We start from the raw sequence: 16,051 nt of genomic DNA on the forward strand, positions 1-16,051 counted from the left end.
CCTGCCTCCACTGGCTATGCGGAAGGAAGGAGGTGGGCGGGATGTTTATGTCCCGCTCATCTCCGCCCCTCCGCTTCTATTGGCCGCCTGCCGTGTGACGTCGCTGTGACACCGCACGACCCGCTCCCTTAGGAAGGAGGCGGATCGCTGGCTAGAGTGATGTCGCAGGGCAGGTAAGTGCGTGTGAAGCTGCCGTAGGGATAATGTTCGCTACGGCAGCTATCACAAGATATTGCATGTGCGACGGCGGCGGGTACTATCGCACTCGGCATAGTTAGCCGATGTTAGCGATGTCGCAGCGTGCAAAGTAACCCTAAGTCTTTCTCTCCCACTCTCCCCACTCTCCCACTCTCTCTGTCTCTCTGTAATACTATTGTATGAACTGAGGATTTCGATAGCGTTAGGGCAATGACAACCAGACACGGAGTCTTCGTGCAAATAAGTTTTATATGTGCAACCAATAAATATGTACACATGAAATAACAAACACGGTATATACCTGCCAAGTTCAGAGCAAGGGGAACTCCCGGGACCGCTCACCGGACTCCCCCGGGGAGACCACCAGGAGCGAACCCCTATACAGGGGCTGTCTGGCGATAACCCCAGAAGGCCTAAATGTGGAGCAGCCGGGACACGAAAGGGCAACAGGTCACAGTCCAAAAATGTCCGTACGTGATGTGGAGCGTGAGTCCTAGAGCGGATATGAACCGGGCAGAAGCGCCGACCAGTGACTGCAGACGGAGTCCGGGACCAGCGAGGGCACAGGTTGATGAGACCAGGTGGAGTCCAGAGCAGGTGTCGGGTATTTTCAACAGGATCCAAATACAATCAGGAACCAAGAGCAGCAGGGCAGGAGTAGACAGGAAGCAGTATACTCAAGCAACTAGACTAAGCTTAGGGACGGGCTTTTAAACAGATGAACAGGAAGTAGGGCAACAGAACAGAAAACTCCATGTTAACAAAGGGCAAGATCCTTCAAAAGCAAACTGGAAATCCCGGAACACTGACACTCTCTCTCAATTTCTCCCACTCTTTCTCTCTCTCCCACTCCGTCTCCCACTCTCCCTCTTAGGCCTGTTACACATGTCTCTTAGGAGGTTTATGGGCTCTAGTGTCTGATGGAAACGGACATGTGCAGTGACGACCTGGGGACGGTAGCCTGGTATGTTAATTCTCCATAGTGGACTTCTAGTGTTAAGGTCTGGCTTATTTAAACCAATGATTCAATGGCGCCGGCCACTACCACACATGATGCTGGGATTTATATTTTCTTATCATCACCCTTGGGCTTCCTGATGATCCGATGACGGGCGGGGAAACGCGTTGAGGCCATGCAAACAGCATCAATTTGAGGGAAGTACATTTTGTTCCCATTATATACTGATAGACATACTGTAAGCAGATCGTGGCAGCAGATGTCCTTTGTTTTTGTTTTTTGTTCTGTACCTGGAAATTTGTCTATTGAGGTATTAATCCTCTAGTTGAACTCTTAATGGAGTACTACACTATGTGTTAACAACTGAGGTTATCGGGCACAGACACCTTCCTTATATTGGTAGGGTCAACTAGGGAGAGTGAGGGTCAGCCGTCGAGGAACGGGGGCGCCCAGCTACGTTAGGGCGTCATACCCTCCGTTGCTAGGCAGAGCCAGATATAGTGATATATTAGGGTCACTTTAACATAAATAGGTTTTGGACTGGCTTGCTCATTATGTCTGCCTCTGCAATATTATAATTTATTGGTGTACCCGTTGTACAGTAGCTCCCCTGGTTTTTTGCTCTGTGCCTGCAAAATTGTTACTTGAGGTACTCCTCTTACTGATTTTAAATGGAGTATTACACCATATGTTATTGAGAGTATTGGGTACAGAAATTATCATCATATTGGTAGGGTTAAGTAGGGAGAGTGAGGGTCAGCCGTCGAGGAACGGGGGCGCCCAGCTACGTTAGGGCGTCATACCCTCCGTTGGTAGGCAGAGCCAGATATAGTGACATACTAGGGTCACTATAGTATAAATAAATTCCGGACTGGCTTTTCTATCATTGTATTTGCCTGTGTAACTTCAGAATATATGGTTGCACTTGATCCATAGTAGCTCCCCTTTTTATTGATTAAGTAGTTGAGTTTTTGGAGTTTTTTCACCTGGGCGATTTTAATAATAAACTAATAAAATTGATGTTTTAAAGGGATTTGTATTGCACACTGGTTAAACAGATATTGAACATTCCCATTAGTATATTTAATTGTTAAACTGTTTCACATGTCAGTGAAAAACAGACGTTTTTCACAGACGTGTTAAAAACGCACATGTCCCTCTGTGTGCTGTGATTCACGGCACACGTGGGTTGTCCATGTGCAATCTGTGATACGTTATCCTTGAATGCACATGGAGATAAACTCACCTGTCCCCGCTCCTGCTGTCCGTGGTGCTGAACTCTTCGACTGCTGTTTCCTGTCGCCGCTGACACCTCTGCAGCTACTTCTGGGCTGGCTGTGGATGCATAAATACGCATGCCAGTAAATAGCCCGCTCTGAAGCAGCAGCCAGCAGAGGCCGGAGAAAGCGTCGCTGGAGAAGGTTAGTATAAAATGCTTTTTATTTTCAATGTCCGTGTTTTTCTGGTACATGTTTCACGTATCATAGTTTGATGAATTTACAGGTGATAACAAATTCTATATTTGAGTATATAAGGTGTAAAATAATCAATTAAGGTATGTCACCTCTGTCTATTGATATGCATCGACTTTGTTTTGATAATCATTAGAACTTGGCATTAATTATTTAATCCAATAGTTGGTAGATCATGTACGGGTATATTTTGGAATGTTTTTATTATCACGGCGGTGTGTATTTCCCAATAATTGTTCAATAAAATAACTGTTTTTGCATATTATATGGACGTTGGATCATACTTTTTTTCCTTCTCTTGATAGTAAAAAATGTGCACGCCCAGCTATTTATATATATAAACATGGCTTTTATTGATACAAAACACAAGGCTGACAAAAACAAAGGTTAAAATATATTTGACAAGAGAAAAAGAAGGTTGTGCTTTTGGAGAAAGTAGTGAGGTAGGCATCTTATAGGGAAAGATTCATGTGTATTTGTAGATGAAAAACAATTACTACGATGTGTTATAGACCTACAGCTTAAACAATTTTTTGTGTTCCATTTAATGTTTCTTCTCTAGTTACAACTGAACCTGATGGTTTATTTTTTAGTCTAATAGGTGCTATAATATTTTAATATTTCTAATAGTGGGAGCTCTCTGGAAGGATAAATCAGGGTATCTAGGAAGATTTACTTTTTACTAATTATGGCCTTCAGCTTGATCTTGAGCCATGACCGACCTGAGGGATGAACGCTCTGTAGGAAGATCCATCTCTTGCAAGCCTAGATAGGTCCACCATGGTCTTCTCCACCGTTTTATTGATGGTATGAAACCATTGGGTTGCTGGTCTTCCTCTTCGCTTTGTTCCTTCTACTCTTCTGACTATGATGTTCTTCTCCAGTGATTGCTCTCTTTGTATGATGTATCCAAAGTAAACAGTTCATAGCGTGCTGATCCTTTCTTCGAGTGACACGTCTGTCTTGATTTGTTCTGAGAAGATGTGGCCCTAAATCTGTTAGATTTAATCGATAAATGTCATGCCATTCCTGTAGGTATTAAACTGCATGCTTACTATCTGTCACCTTACATGTGTCCGTCCTGAGTAGAGATGAACGAACCTGCAGTTATTTGGCTTGGGTGGGTCGGCAAAAAAAAAAAAGTCCGGTTGGGGACCAGACTTAAACCCGAACATCTGTCCAGAAGCCAAACCCCATATAAGTCTATGGGGACCTGAACATTACCTGTAAAATAAAAGGGTTAAAGCAGGAGAATATAGTTAACAAACCTCCCGCGCAGCTGTAACACTACCTCCAGGTCCGCTCATCAGTCCTCATACCTAATCACTGCTTTCCCCGACCACCAGTGGCTCTCATTGGCTGCCGGTAGACCAGACCCCCACCTTCTTTAACAGCACCTGTGATTTTTTTTTTTACCATGTTCACTATATGATAAAATTGCCCTTGCATTGATTCCCCAGGTAATTACGAGTCTGTTGATATAATCTATAGTTTTTACTTTTATCTAAGTGGTGAAAAAAAATTCAGAAGTTTGTAAAAAATTAATTGCACTTTTATTGCCATTTTCCGAGACCCATGGCTTTTTTATCTTTCGGGATATGGGGCTCAGTGACAGCTTATTCTTTGCGTCTTGAGATGTTTCAATTATACTATATTTGGGTAGATGTGTTCATCTCCTGTTACTGCATTTTAATGCAATGTTGTGGCAACCAAAAAAATGTCATTCTGGCGTTTCGATTTTTTTTCCTTGCTATGCTGTTTATCGGTCAGGTTCATTGATTTAATCTTTTAATAGATCGGGCGTTTCTGAACGCAGCGATACTAAATATGTGTATTTTTTTTCTTATTGTTTTATTTTCAATGAGCAAAAAGGGGGGATTTGAACTTTTCGATTTTTTTTTTTTGTTTTTTTCATATTTTTTTAAACTTTATTTTTTACATTTTTATTGATTCTATCAATCGTTTCTCCCAGTCAGAGCGGTGCTTCAGCTACATTGGCTGGACACAAAAGAACTACATTTCTCCGCTACCTAGCACAGTGGGCCGTGATCCTACCAGATGAAGATAGAAAAGAAATGCATTAAACCTTAGGTTGCTTTCACACTACGTTTTTTTAACATGTGTCCTGAATGTTTTTTAAATGCAAAAACGGATCCAGTACAAATGCGTTTTCATTTCAATGCATTTGCAATGGACTCGCGTCAACATGCGTTCACATGCGTTTGCGTGCAGTTTAGTCAGGATCCAGCGACGTGCAGTTGTTTAACTTTTTTCAAAAACGCTACTTTTAGCGTTTTTGAGCAGCGTCCAAATACTGCAAGTCGCTGGATCCTGACTAAAAATATATCTCTCTTTTTCTCTCTCTCTTTCTCTCTTTTTCTCTCTCTTTTTCTCTCTCTTTTTCTCTCTCTTTTTCTCTCTCTTTTTCTCTCTCTTTTTCCCCAGCTGTATCTGAATTTCCAGTCTGTCACGTTCAGTTCCCCTCACTCCCGATCACATGACTCCAATACCCGCCCATAATTTTAAGTGACAGGATCCTGTAAAATAACACATGCGTTTGCATGCGTTTCTCTTTGCAAAAACAGGATCCGCTTTTGCAGCAAAAAAACGTTCATGAGGCATGTTAAAAAAACATAGGATAAAAGTAGCCTTAGTTGATATTTTGGCAAAAATGAAAAACTGGTAGTGCATTAGTATTTTTATTTTGCATCGGTGCTACCGTGTTTCCCCGAAAATAAGACCTCCCCCGAAAATAAGACCTAGCAGGAGTTTTCAGGGAGGCTGAAATATAAGACATCTCCTGAAAATAAGACCTAGCCGCGGTCAATAATGAAGTGTCATGCAGCGGTAACAAAGTTAAAGATACTGTAGGACACTTCATTATAGACAGCGGACACCCCCTAAAGAAAGAAGACCCCGCGATCATACTCGCCAGACGCCGACCGGGAGCAGGGGAGTGCATCAAGGTCCTGCGGTAGAACACACTCACACACACACATCAGATCACACACACACAGTGGAACACACACACACAAACTACAGATCGCATCCACACACTGACGACATGGAGCGATATCGCTTGCTTCTTGGCGACGTTAGGACCTGCGACGCTGTGCAGTGAGCTTCCAGGACTTGCCGGAGTATCACATGACCAGAAGCACGTGGTATCTCTGGATGTTGTGAGTGTGTGCGCACGATTGTACCGGTATGTGCGATTTCGTGAGTGTATGCGATCGGCTGTGTGTGTTTGCGATCAGATGTGTGAGTGTATGCGATCGGATGTGTGACTGCGTGTTCTGATATGTGACTGTGATCTGATGTGTGAGTGTCAGCCAGACGCAGGAGAGCACAGCTGCTGGGAGATCAAAGGGAGGAATGATGTGAAATCTGATGTGTGTGTCTGTATGAGTGTGTGTGAGTGTGATGTGATTTATGGGAGTGTCAGCTACATGCAGGGGAGGACGGTGTGCAGCACACCTGCTGGGAGATCACAGGGAGATCTGGGATCCACACAGACGCCCGGAGCTGGTAAGTATGATGATCCTGGGAAGGGGGAGTCTGCTTTTTGTGGGGGGTAAACTTACCCCCAGCCATGTCTCCTCGAAAATAAGACACCCCCTGAAAATAAGACCTAGTGTTTTTTTCAGGGAAAAAAAAATAAGCAACTCTGTAATATATCTTATTAGACAAATTTGCTTCTTTCTTTGCCAGAATTGATCAGTCATTATAAAAATTCTGAATTCTGAAGTAACATCTGTATTCAATGAAGATTTTCCTGTTATGCGCACTAACTGCACAAGTAAAAAATAACGTAAAATAAGGTCTAACTCAAAACTAGTACACCTCACCCACCTGGTTCTCATACAGACTAGAGGTCCCAGCTACGCAGTCCATTAAGGCCCCTGCGCAGATTGAAACAACCCTAAGTAGAGGACTCAGTTGACTGCTCGGACCTATGTTTGTAAGTGGGATGCACCAGGGATGCACATAACGGATCGGCATCTCTGCTCAATTTTCGGCGTGACTTTTTTTTCCGTATCCCTGTCGCTGTTTGTATCTCATCAGTCCGTGCGTCCTGCAGCGGCCGATCAGTGATGCACATTACTGCACAGTGTCTGCGTTTGAAAAGTCAAATGGCGCTCCTTCTCTTCTGAGCCCCGCCGTTCGCCAAAACAATTACTTTCCACCACATATGGAGTATCTGCGTACTCAGGAGAAATTGCACAATACATTTTATGGTGCATTTTTTCCTGATACCCTTGTGAAAAAAAGCTACCTGGTTCAAGTAACAGTTTTGTGGTAAAAAAAAAATATATATTTTCGCGGCTCAACGTTATCAACGTCTGTGAAGCCCCCGGGTGTTCAAAAGGCTCCCCAAACATCTTGATACATTTAGTGAGGGGTCTAGTTTCCAAAATTGGGTCATTTGTGGGGGAGCTCCATTGTTTAGGCACCTCAGGGGGTCTCCAAATGCAACATAACGTCCGCTAATGATGCCAACCAATTTTGCTGTCAAATGGCACTCCTTCTCTTCTGAGCCCTGTCATGCGCCCAAACAATTACCTTACACCACTTATGAGGTATCTGCGTACTCAGGAGAAATTGCACAATACGTTTTATGTTGCATTTTTTCCTGATACACTTGTGAAAAAAAGCTACCTGGTTCAAGTAACAGTTTTGTGGTAAAAAAAAATATATATTTTCACGGCTCAACGTTATCAACGTCTGTGAAGCCCCCGGGTGTTCAAAAGACTCCCCAAACATCTTGATACATTTATTGAGGGGTCTAGTTTCCAAAATGGGGTCACTTGTGGGGGAGCTCAACTGTTTAGGCACCTCAAGGGGTCTCCAAACCCGACATGGCATCCGCTAATGAATCCAGCTAATTTTGCGTTCAAATATTTGAATGGCGCTCCTTACCTTCCAAGCTCTGCTGTGCGCCCAAGCAATTGATTTTTATCACATATAGGGTATTGAGGTACTCAGGAGAAAATGCACAATATATTTTATGGTGCATTTTTCCCTGATACCCTTTTAACCCCTTAGTGACGGAGCTAATTTTCACCTTAATGACCAGACCAAATTTTGCACTTCTGACCAGTGTCACTTCATGAGGTTATAACTCTGGAACGCTTCAACGGATCCTGGTGATTTTGAGATTGTTTTTTCGTCACATATTGGACTTCATGTTAGTACCAAATTTAGGACAATATTTTTTGCGTTTATTTATGAAAAAAATTGAATTTTGGCAAAAATTTTGAAAATTTAGCAATTTTCAACATTTGAATTTTTATACCGTTAAACCAGAGATTTCTGTGACACAAAATAGTTAATAAATAACATTTCCCACATGTCTACTTTACATCAGCACAATTTTGGAAACAAAATTTTTTTTTGTTAGGAAGTTAGAGGGGTTCAAAGTTTATCAGCGATTTCTCATTTTTACATCAAAATTTACAAAACCATTTTTTTAGGGACCGCATCACATTTGAAGTGACTTCAATAGGCCTAGATGACAGAAAATACCCAAAAGTGACACCATTCTAAAAACTGCACCCCCCAAAGTACTCAAAACCACATTCAAGAAGTTTATTAACCCTTCAGGTGCTTCACATGAACAAAAGCAATGTGGAATGAAAAAAAGCAAAATTTAAATTTTACCTAAAAATGTTGCTCTAACCCAAATTTATTCACTTTTAGAAGAAATAACACAACAAAATGGACCACAAAACTTGTTCCCCACTTTCTTATGAGTGAGCCGATACCCCACATGTGGTCAGAAACCTCTGTTTGGACAAATGGGAGGGCTCGGAACAGAAATATTTGAATTTTGGAAAGCAAATTTGGCTGAAATAGATTGCGGGCACCATGTTGCATTTACAGGTCCGCTAAGGTACCTAAACAGAAGAAACCCCTCACAAGTGACGCCATTTTGGAAACTAGACCCCTCAAGGCTTCTATCTAGGGGTAAAGTGAGCATTTTAGACCCACAGGTACTTCACAGATTTTGTTAACGTTTCGTTGTCATATTGAAAATTTTAATAATTTTCTCAAAAATGTTGCTTTAGCATCAATTTTCTCACTTTTTCAAGAGGTAATTCCAAAAATTTGACCCCAATGTTTGTTACCCACTTTTTTATGAGCACGGTGATACCTCACATGTGGTCTGAAACCTTTGTTTGGACAAATGGGAGGGCTTGGAACGAAAGGAGCAATATTTGAATTTTGGAAAGGAAATTTGGCTGAAAAAGATTGCGGGCACCATGTCGCATTTGGAGGTCCCCTAAGGTACCTAAACAGCAGAAACCCCGCACAAGTGACCCCAGTTTGGAAACTAGGCCCCTCAAGGAATTTATCTAGATGTTTGGTGAGTACCCTGAACCCCCAGGTGCGTCACAGAATTTTATAACGTTGAGCCATGAAAATAAAAAAATAAAATTTTACCACAAAATTGTTATTTCAACCAGGTAGCTTTTTTTTCACAAGGGTAACAGGAAAAAAATCACCATGAAATTTATTGTGCAATTTCTCCTGAGTTTGGCGATAACTTATATGTGGTGGAAATCAACTGTTTGGGCGCATGGCAGGGCTCGGAAGGGAAGGAGTGCCATTTGACTGCAAAATTGGCTGGAATCAATAGCGGACGCCATGTTGCATTTGGAGAGCCCCTGAGGTGTCTATACAGTGAAGCTCCTAAACATGTGGCCACATTTTGGAAAATAGACCCCTGAAGGAATTTATCTAGATGTTTGGTGAGTACCCTGAACCCTCAGGTGCTTCACAGAAGTTTATAATGTTGAGCTGTGAAAAAAAAAATATACATTTTTACCACAAAATTGTTACTTCAACCAGGTAGCTTTTTTTTTTACAAGTGTAAAAGGAAAAAATTGAGCATAAAATTTATTGTGCAATTTCTCCTGAGTATGCTGATACCTTATGTGTGATGAAAATCAACTGTTTGGGTGCACAGCAGGGCTCGGAAGGGAAGGAGTGCCATTTGACTGCACAATTGGCTGGAATCATTAGCGGACGCTATGTTGCATTTGGAAAGCCCCTAAGGTGCCTAAACAGTGGAGGTCCCCCACAAGTGACCCCATTCTGGAAACAAGACACCTCAAGGCTTTTATCTAGGTGTATATTGAGCAGTTTGAATCCAAGAGTACTTCACAGAATTTGATAAGCTTAGGTTGCCATATTGAAAATTTTCATTTTTTTCACAAAAATGTTGCTTTAGCATCATATTTCTTACTTTTTCAAGAGGCAACAACAAACCGTGGACCCCACAGGTTGTTATCCAATGTCTTATGAGCACAGGGATACCCCACATGTGGCCAAAAACCTCTGTTTGGATAAATGGGAGGGCTTGGAATGGAAGGAGCACCATTTGAATTCTGGAAGAGTTGAAATAAATTGCGGGCACCATGTCACATTAGCAGGGCCCCTTGGGTACCTATACAGCAGAAACCCCCCACAAGTGACCCCATTTTGGAAACTGGATTTTATTCAGGAGTATAGTAAGCATTTTGAAACCACAGGTACTTCACAAAAATGTTGCTGTAGCAACAAATTTCTCGCTTTTAGGCTATGTGGCCATGATCCAGCGACACGGCGTCTAGTACACAGTGTCAGCCTTCCTGCAGAGATGTGAGTGTTGTCCACGGGAGAACGCAGCTGCCCATGCCCACGATTTGGGTTCAAGCTGCTGTGGAGCTCTATGCTACCTGCAGACAACACTCCGCAGCATAAATTGACATGTGGAGGCTCGGGAAGCTGCACCACAGGTCGGTTTATGCTGCGGAGAAAAGAAGCACAGTGGGCACGGGATTTCTAAAAATCCTTCCACTGTGCTTCTACTGCACAACGCAGTGTTATGGACGCAGGGAAAACACTCTGCGCCCAAAACGCTGCAAACCCTGATTGTGGGCACACAGCGTAAAATGCTACAATGGATGAATGGATAGATGTCAAACATATATAATGTCCCACCCCCTGCATATTCTAAGCTGGCGCCCTTTAGTGCCTTTCATGTGGCACTAAAGGGTGCCTAGCCTTGTATTTAGCCCCCCCAAAAAATTAATAATTAAAATAAACGACGTGGGGTCCCCCCTATTTTTGATAGCCAGCTAGGGTAAAGCAGACAGCTGTAGCCTGCAAACCACAGCTGACAGCTTCACCTTGGCTGGTGATCAATTTGGAGGGCTCCCCAGGCGTTTTTTCAAAAAAAACAAAAAAAAACAAACGTGGGGTCCCCCCCAAATTAGATCACCAGCCAAGGTGAAGCGGACAGCTGAGGTCTGGTATTCTCAGGGTGGGAAGAGCCATGGTTATTGGACTCTTCCCAGCCTAAAAATAGCAGGCCGCAGCCGCCCCAGAAGTGGCGCATCCATTAGATGCGCCAATCCTGGCGCTTCGCTCCAGCTCATCCCGCGCCCTGGTGCGGTGGCTAACGGGGTAATAAATGGGGTTGATACCAGCTGTAATGTCACCTGGCGTCAAGCCCTGGGGTTAGTGATGTCACGGCATCTAAACAGATACCCGACATCACTAACCCAGTCAGTAATAGAAAAAAATAAAGACAAAAAAAAAATTTTTTTGAAAAAAAAACTCCCCGAAACATTCCTTTTTCACCAATTTATTGAAAATAAATACATTTCGGTCGCTGTAATCCATTTTGGAGGTCCCTCGGCGACTCTGGACCTTCTAGAATATGGGGGGCACGTTCAGGGAACGTATCCCCCATTTTCTGGAAGAGCAAGCTCTCCATGAGCAGTGTGGGTGCAGTAATCTGAGAATACTGCACTCACACTGCCCCGGTCCAACCTAGGGCAGAGTGACCTGCAGTAACCTCATTCCAGAATATGAGGGGTACGCTCACAGAACGTACCCCCCATTTTCTGGAACAGCAGTCTCTCCATGTGAGGAGTGTGGCTGCAGATTACTGCACTCACTCTCCCCCGGTCCACAGTGGAGCAGCCTGTGCAGCAGCGACGTCAGCGAGGGATCCAGCTGACAGCCGCTGTCTGCGCATGCGCCGCCAGCTTTCCAGAGGGAGTGATCGCGGGGCCGGAGCAGCAACAGCCGCCAGGTAACGTAAGACCGGGGGCTGGGGGGGGGAGTGACGGGGGGTGACGGTGGGACCTGGGGACACCTTTCTGTCGCATGTGACGTGTCATATGCGGCAGAAAGAGCAGGATGAATGCAGCCGCGCGCTGCACGCTGACATCATGCATGCTCCGGAGGGGGGAAGGGGGAGCGCTCTGGAGAACCGGAGGGGGCTCCGGGGACCAGAGATCTCCGGTGCACCGGAGGAGGGGTCAGGGGGAGGACATTTCCCTCCGATCTGAAATGTTTGATCATTTCAGATCGGAGGGAAATGAATGCAGAGCCGGCGGTGGCGGCAGTTTTCGGCGCGCGTCGGCGCCATTTTGGATGTCCGGGGGGGGGGGGGGTTGATTTCTCCGGTACCGGGGGCTTTGGGGGCACTAAAGGATTATATTTCTTTCTCATCGGACATGTTTGATCATGTCCGATGAGAAAGAAATCAGTTTTATTTGCCTTTTTTTTTTTTATGTGTACGTCGGTATACGGTGTATACCGACGATCACATTATCGGGGTCCAAAAAAAAAACCCCGATTCATAATCTTGGGGGTCTCAGCTACCTCCGGTAGCTGAAACCCCCGAGATTTTTCGTCACTGGGGGGCGCTACAAGCTTTTTCCGGCCTGACGTCTCAAGACGTCGGAACAGAATAAGTACCCTGTTTTTCCGACGTCTTGAGACGTTAGGCCGTCGCTATGGGGTTAAAAAAAAAAAAAGCTACCTGGTTGAAGCAACAGTTTTTGTGGTAAAAAAAAATGTTTTCTTTTTGCGGCTCAACATTATAAACTTCTGTGAAGCCCCCAGGGGTTCAAAGTGCTCAACAAACATCTAGATAAATTCCTTGAGGGGTCTAGTTTCCAAAATGGGGTCACTTGTGGGGAAGTTCCATTGTTTAGGCACCTCAAGGGGTCTCCAAACCTGACATGGCGTCCACTAATGAGTGCAGCTAATTTTGCGTTCAAAAATTTGAATGGCGCTCCTTACCTTGTGAGCTCTTCCGTGCGCCCAAACAATTGATTTTTACCACATATGAGGTATCGGCGTACTCAAGAGAAATTGGACAATACATTTTATGGTGCACTTTCTCTTTTCTCCCTTGTGAAAGTTAAAGTTTTATGGCTAAAGTAACATTTTTCTGTAAAAAAAAGTAAAATTTTCATTTTTTTCCTTCCACATTGCTTTGGTTCCTTTGAAACACCTTAAGGGTTAATAAACTTCTTGGATGTGGTTTTGAGCAGTGTGAGGGGTGCAGATTTTAGAATGGTGTCACTTTTGGGTATTTTCTGTCACCTAGGCATCTCAAAGTCACTTCAAATGTGATGTGGTCCCTAAAAAAAATGGTTTTGTAAATTTTGTTGGAAAAATGGGAAATTGCTGATGAACTTCGACCCCTTCTAACTTCCTAACGAAAAAAAAAAATTGTTTCGAAAATTGCGCTGGTGTAAAGTAGACAAGTGGAAAATGTTATTTAGCAACTATTTTGTGTGACATATGTCTCAAATTTATAGGCATAAAATTTCAAAGTTTAAAAATTGCAAAACTTTCGCCAAATTTCTGAAATTTTCACAAATAAACGTAAAAAATATCGGCCTAAATTTACCACTATCCTGAAGTACAATATCTCACGAAAAAACAATGTCATAATTGCCGGGATCTGTTGAAGCGTTCCAGAGTTATAACCTGTCAAAGTGACACTGGTTAGAATTGCTAAAAATGGCCCGAACATTAGGGCGTTTTAGTGGCCGGGGGTGAATGGGTTAAATATAGGAACTCGCAAGACAATGAGGACCCATGAGGTGAGTTGCAAACTTGGATATTTTGGCCAAAATACCAAGTAAGACATCATGCAGCCGGGCTCTGTCGTGTCGTTGGGGGTATTGAGTAGTCTGTCCCTGTGGGCTGCACTTATAGAGTACTGAGCAGCCTGCCTGATCTAATAGTATGGACGTGACCGATAGACTGTGACCCGGAATGGTGCACTACATGTATCTGTGATTAGGACTTTAAAAAAGCCTTATCAATTTGCAGTTATAAAAAGCAACCACTCCCTGATTAATAGGTGTGTGAGTGGTCGGTCATCAGTATTCTGCATCTGTGCTGCTTCTGCCTTTTATCATAGGAGTCTGCTGCATCCTTCAGTGCAAATGGTATTGGTAAATACAGCTATTTTTTCTATGATGTTATTTAGTATTTATGTCCATTTGCTGTGATTTTCCAAAATTGTCATATCTGAATAAAAGTACATTGATTGGCATAAAAAGACATTTTTCTGTCCTGTGAGGTCTCTGCAGACCTAATGAACCAATGGAAAGCACAATAAATGGAGCAGAAGGAAGGGATCATCTGCACATCTTTGTTTTTTTCCAGCGCTGATGGCCAAGCATGGTTGTTGAGTTCTTGTGAGGGTGCAACCTGCTTTGCCTCTAGATATGGAGGAGCATAAATGATAAAATATTCCACTCTTGTTCCAGTGCATAAAAAAACAGATGGAATCTTTATGATGTTATATCAATCATCTTCTCCCCATTAAGGTCCCTACAAGATCGGATCCTCTCAGTGGAGATCTATAGAAGAGAATTTTCTTGATTGACCCATCAAGGATGCATAGGAACAGAGACAAGATGGTGGAGAGGATATTACACCTCACCCTAGAGATCGTCTTCCGGCTTACTGGAGAGGTGAGAGATTCTGATGACGTCACATTACATCATTCTTATCTATGGGAATAACAGATGGACAGAACTGGATAGGTGAGGACTCTGGAAATGTCTGTAGTGAGATTTATTACTGTGTCTCTCCATAACCAGGATTACACACTAGTGAAGAAGACCTCTAGTGAGCGCTGTCAGGCCCCTGTATCTGAGGGACGGGGAAGACCCCTGAGCCCAATCAACGGGCCTCCAACTCACCCCCTGATACATGAGGACATCAATGACCAGAAGATCCTAGAACTCACCTACAAGATGATTGAGCTGCTGACTGGAGAGGTGACACTGCTGGGAATGCTGGGACATTATACAGTAACGCTATGAAGGGATCGGGGGATGACGGTATCCTTGTATGTGTCAGATTCCTATAAGATGTCAGGATGTCACTGTCTATTTCTCCATGGAGGAGTGGGAGTATTTAGAAGGACATAAAGATCTGTACAAGGACGTCATGATGGATGTTCCCCAGCCCCTCACATCACCAGGTAATAGATATGAATAAATAAACTTCTTTAATAATAATTGCTGCAGTGAAGCTAAGTTGATGTAATTTTTAAACACCCATTTTCTGTATGTATTGAGTCTGTAAATATGATGACATCATTTTTATTTTTATGTAGAAGGACATAAAGATCTGTACAAGGACGTCATGATGGAGCTTCCCCAGCCCCTCCCATCACCAGGTAATAGACAGGACTAAATACACACAGCTTATAATTAACTGTGTGTAAGGAATGAATTCAGTCCCTATATGTCTTTCCTCCAGTTCTATCCAGTAAGAGGACAACACCAGAGAGATGTCCCCGTCCTCTTCTTCCACAGGACTGTAAAGAAGAAGATCCAAGTGTTCCTCAGGATTATCAGGTAGATGATGAGAAGGTGTCATGTCACAATATGAAATCCCCTATGATGTGTAGACGGCTGTGAAGGTCTTGTATTCAGTCATGTTTTATCCACCAGTATTATATGCTTTATACTTGTGTAAAGAGAATGGTGGAGTGGCAGGATTAGAGCTGATCATAGATGTGACATTTACAATATTTGTTTCAGGGTGAAGATCTGACCCATATTAATACTACAGAGACATATGTGAGGGGTGGTGAGCAGTGTAAAGAGGAGAGTCCTACATATGATTACCTAGGTGAGAAGTGATCACTAATTGTAGAGACTTGTTAAGGTTGAAAGACACAAGTCCATTGAGTTCAATCTATAATTTACACTTGTGGATCCAGAAGAAGGCAGAAACCCCAAGAGGGTTGTTGAATGAAAAAAACTCCTTTCAGTCAGAAAGTTAATTTAATGGTGAATGAAAATGTGATAGTGCTTTATATGATAAAACAAAGATAATAGTAATCTCTATTTCTAATGTGAAATAATGTCTAATATAAAGGACTGGCACATGACTTATTTCTTCTGAAGACAATACTAAGGACCAGGGGGCACTCACTGCGAGTGGAAGAAAAGCGATTCCGACAGCTAAATAGGAAAGGGTTCTTTACAGTTAGAGCAGTCAGTCTGTGCAATGCCCTACCACAAGAGGTAGTAATGGCAGAATCTATAACAGCTTTCAAAAAAGGGCTGGATGATTTCCTCAGTACACACAACATTGTTGGTTA

The 16,051-nt window shown here is 43.1% G+C and overlaps 1 protein-coding gene across 1 annotated transcript in view; it reads left to right on the forward strand.

Annotated features, from left to right (window-relative positions):
* The window catches only part of LOC142312897 (uncharacterized), a 148,041-nt gene that overhangs the window by 69,803 nt on the left and 62,187 nt on the right, over positions 1 to 16,051 (forward strand). The window contains exons 8-11 of the mRNA XM_075351883.1: positions 14,854 to 14,920; positions 15,056 to 15,118; positions 15,202 to 15,299; positions 15,486 to 15,576. Of these exons, the coding sequence (XP_075207998.1) occupies positions 14,854 to 14,920; positions 15,056 to 15,118; positions 15,202 to 15,299; positions 15,486 to 15,576 (319 nt within the window). The remainder of the gene's footprint in view (positions 1 to 14,853; positions 14,921 to 15,055; positions 15,119 to 15,201; positions 15,300 to 15,485; positions 15,577 to 16,051) is intronic.

Source organism: Anomaloglossus baeobatrachus, chromosome 5 (genome assembly GCF_048569485.1).
Source record: "Anomaloglossus baeobatrachus isolate aAnoBae1 chromosome 5, aAnoBae1.hap1, whole genome shotgun sequence".
Classification (NCBI taxonomy): domain Eukaryota; kingdom Metazoa; phylum Chordata; class Amphibia; order Anura; family Aromobatidae; genus Anomaloglossus; species Anomaloglossus baeobatrachus.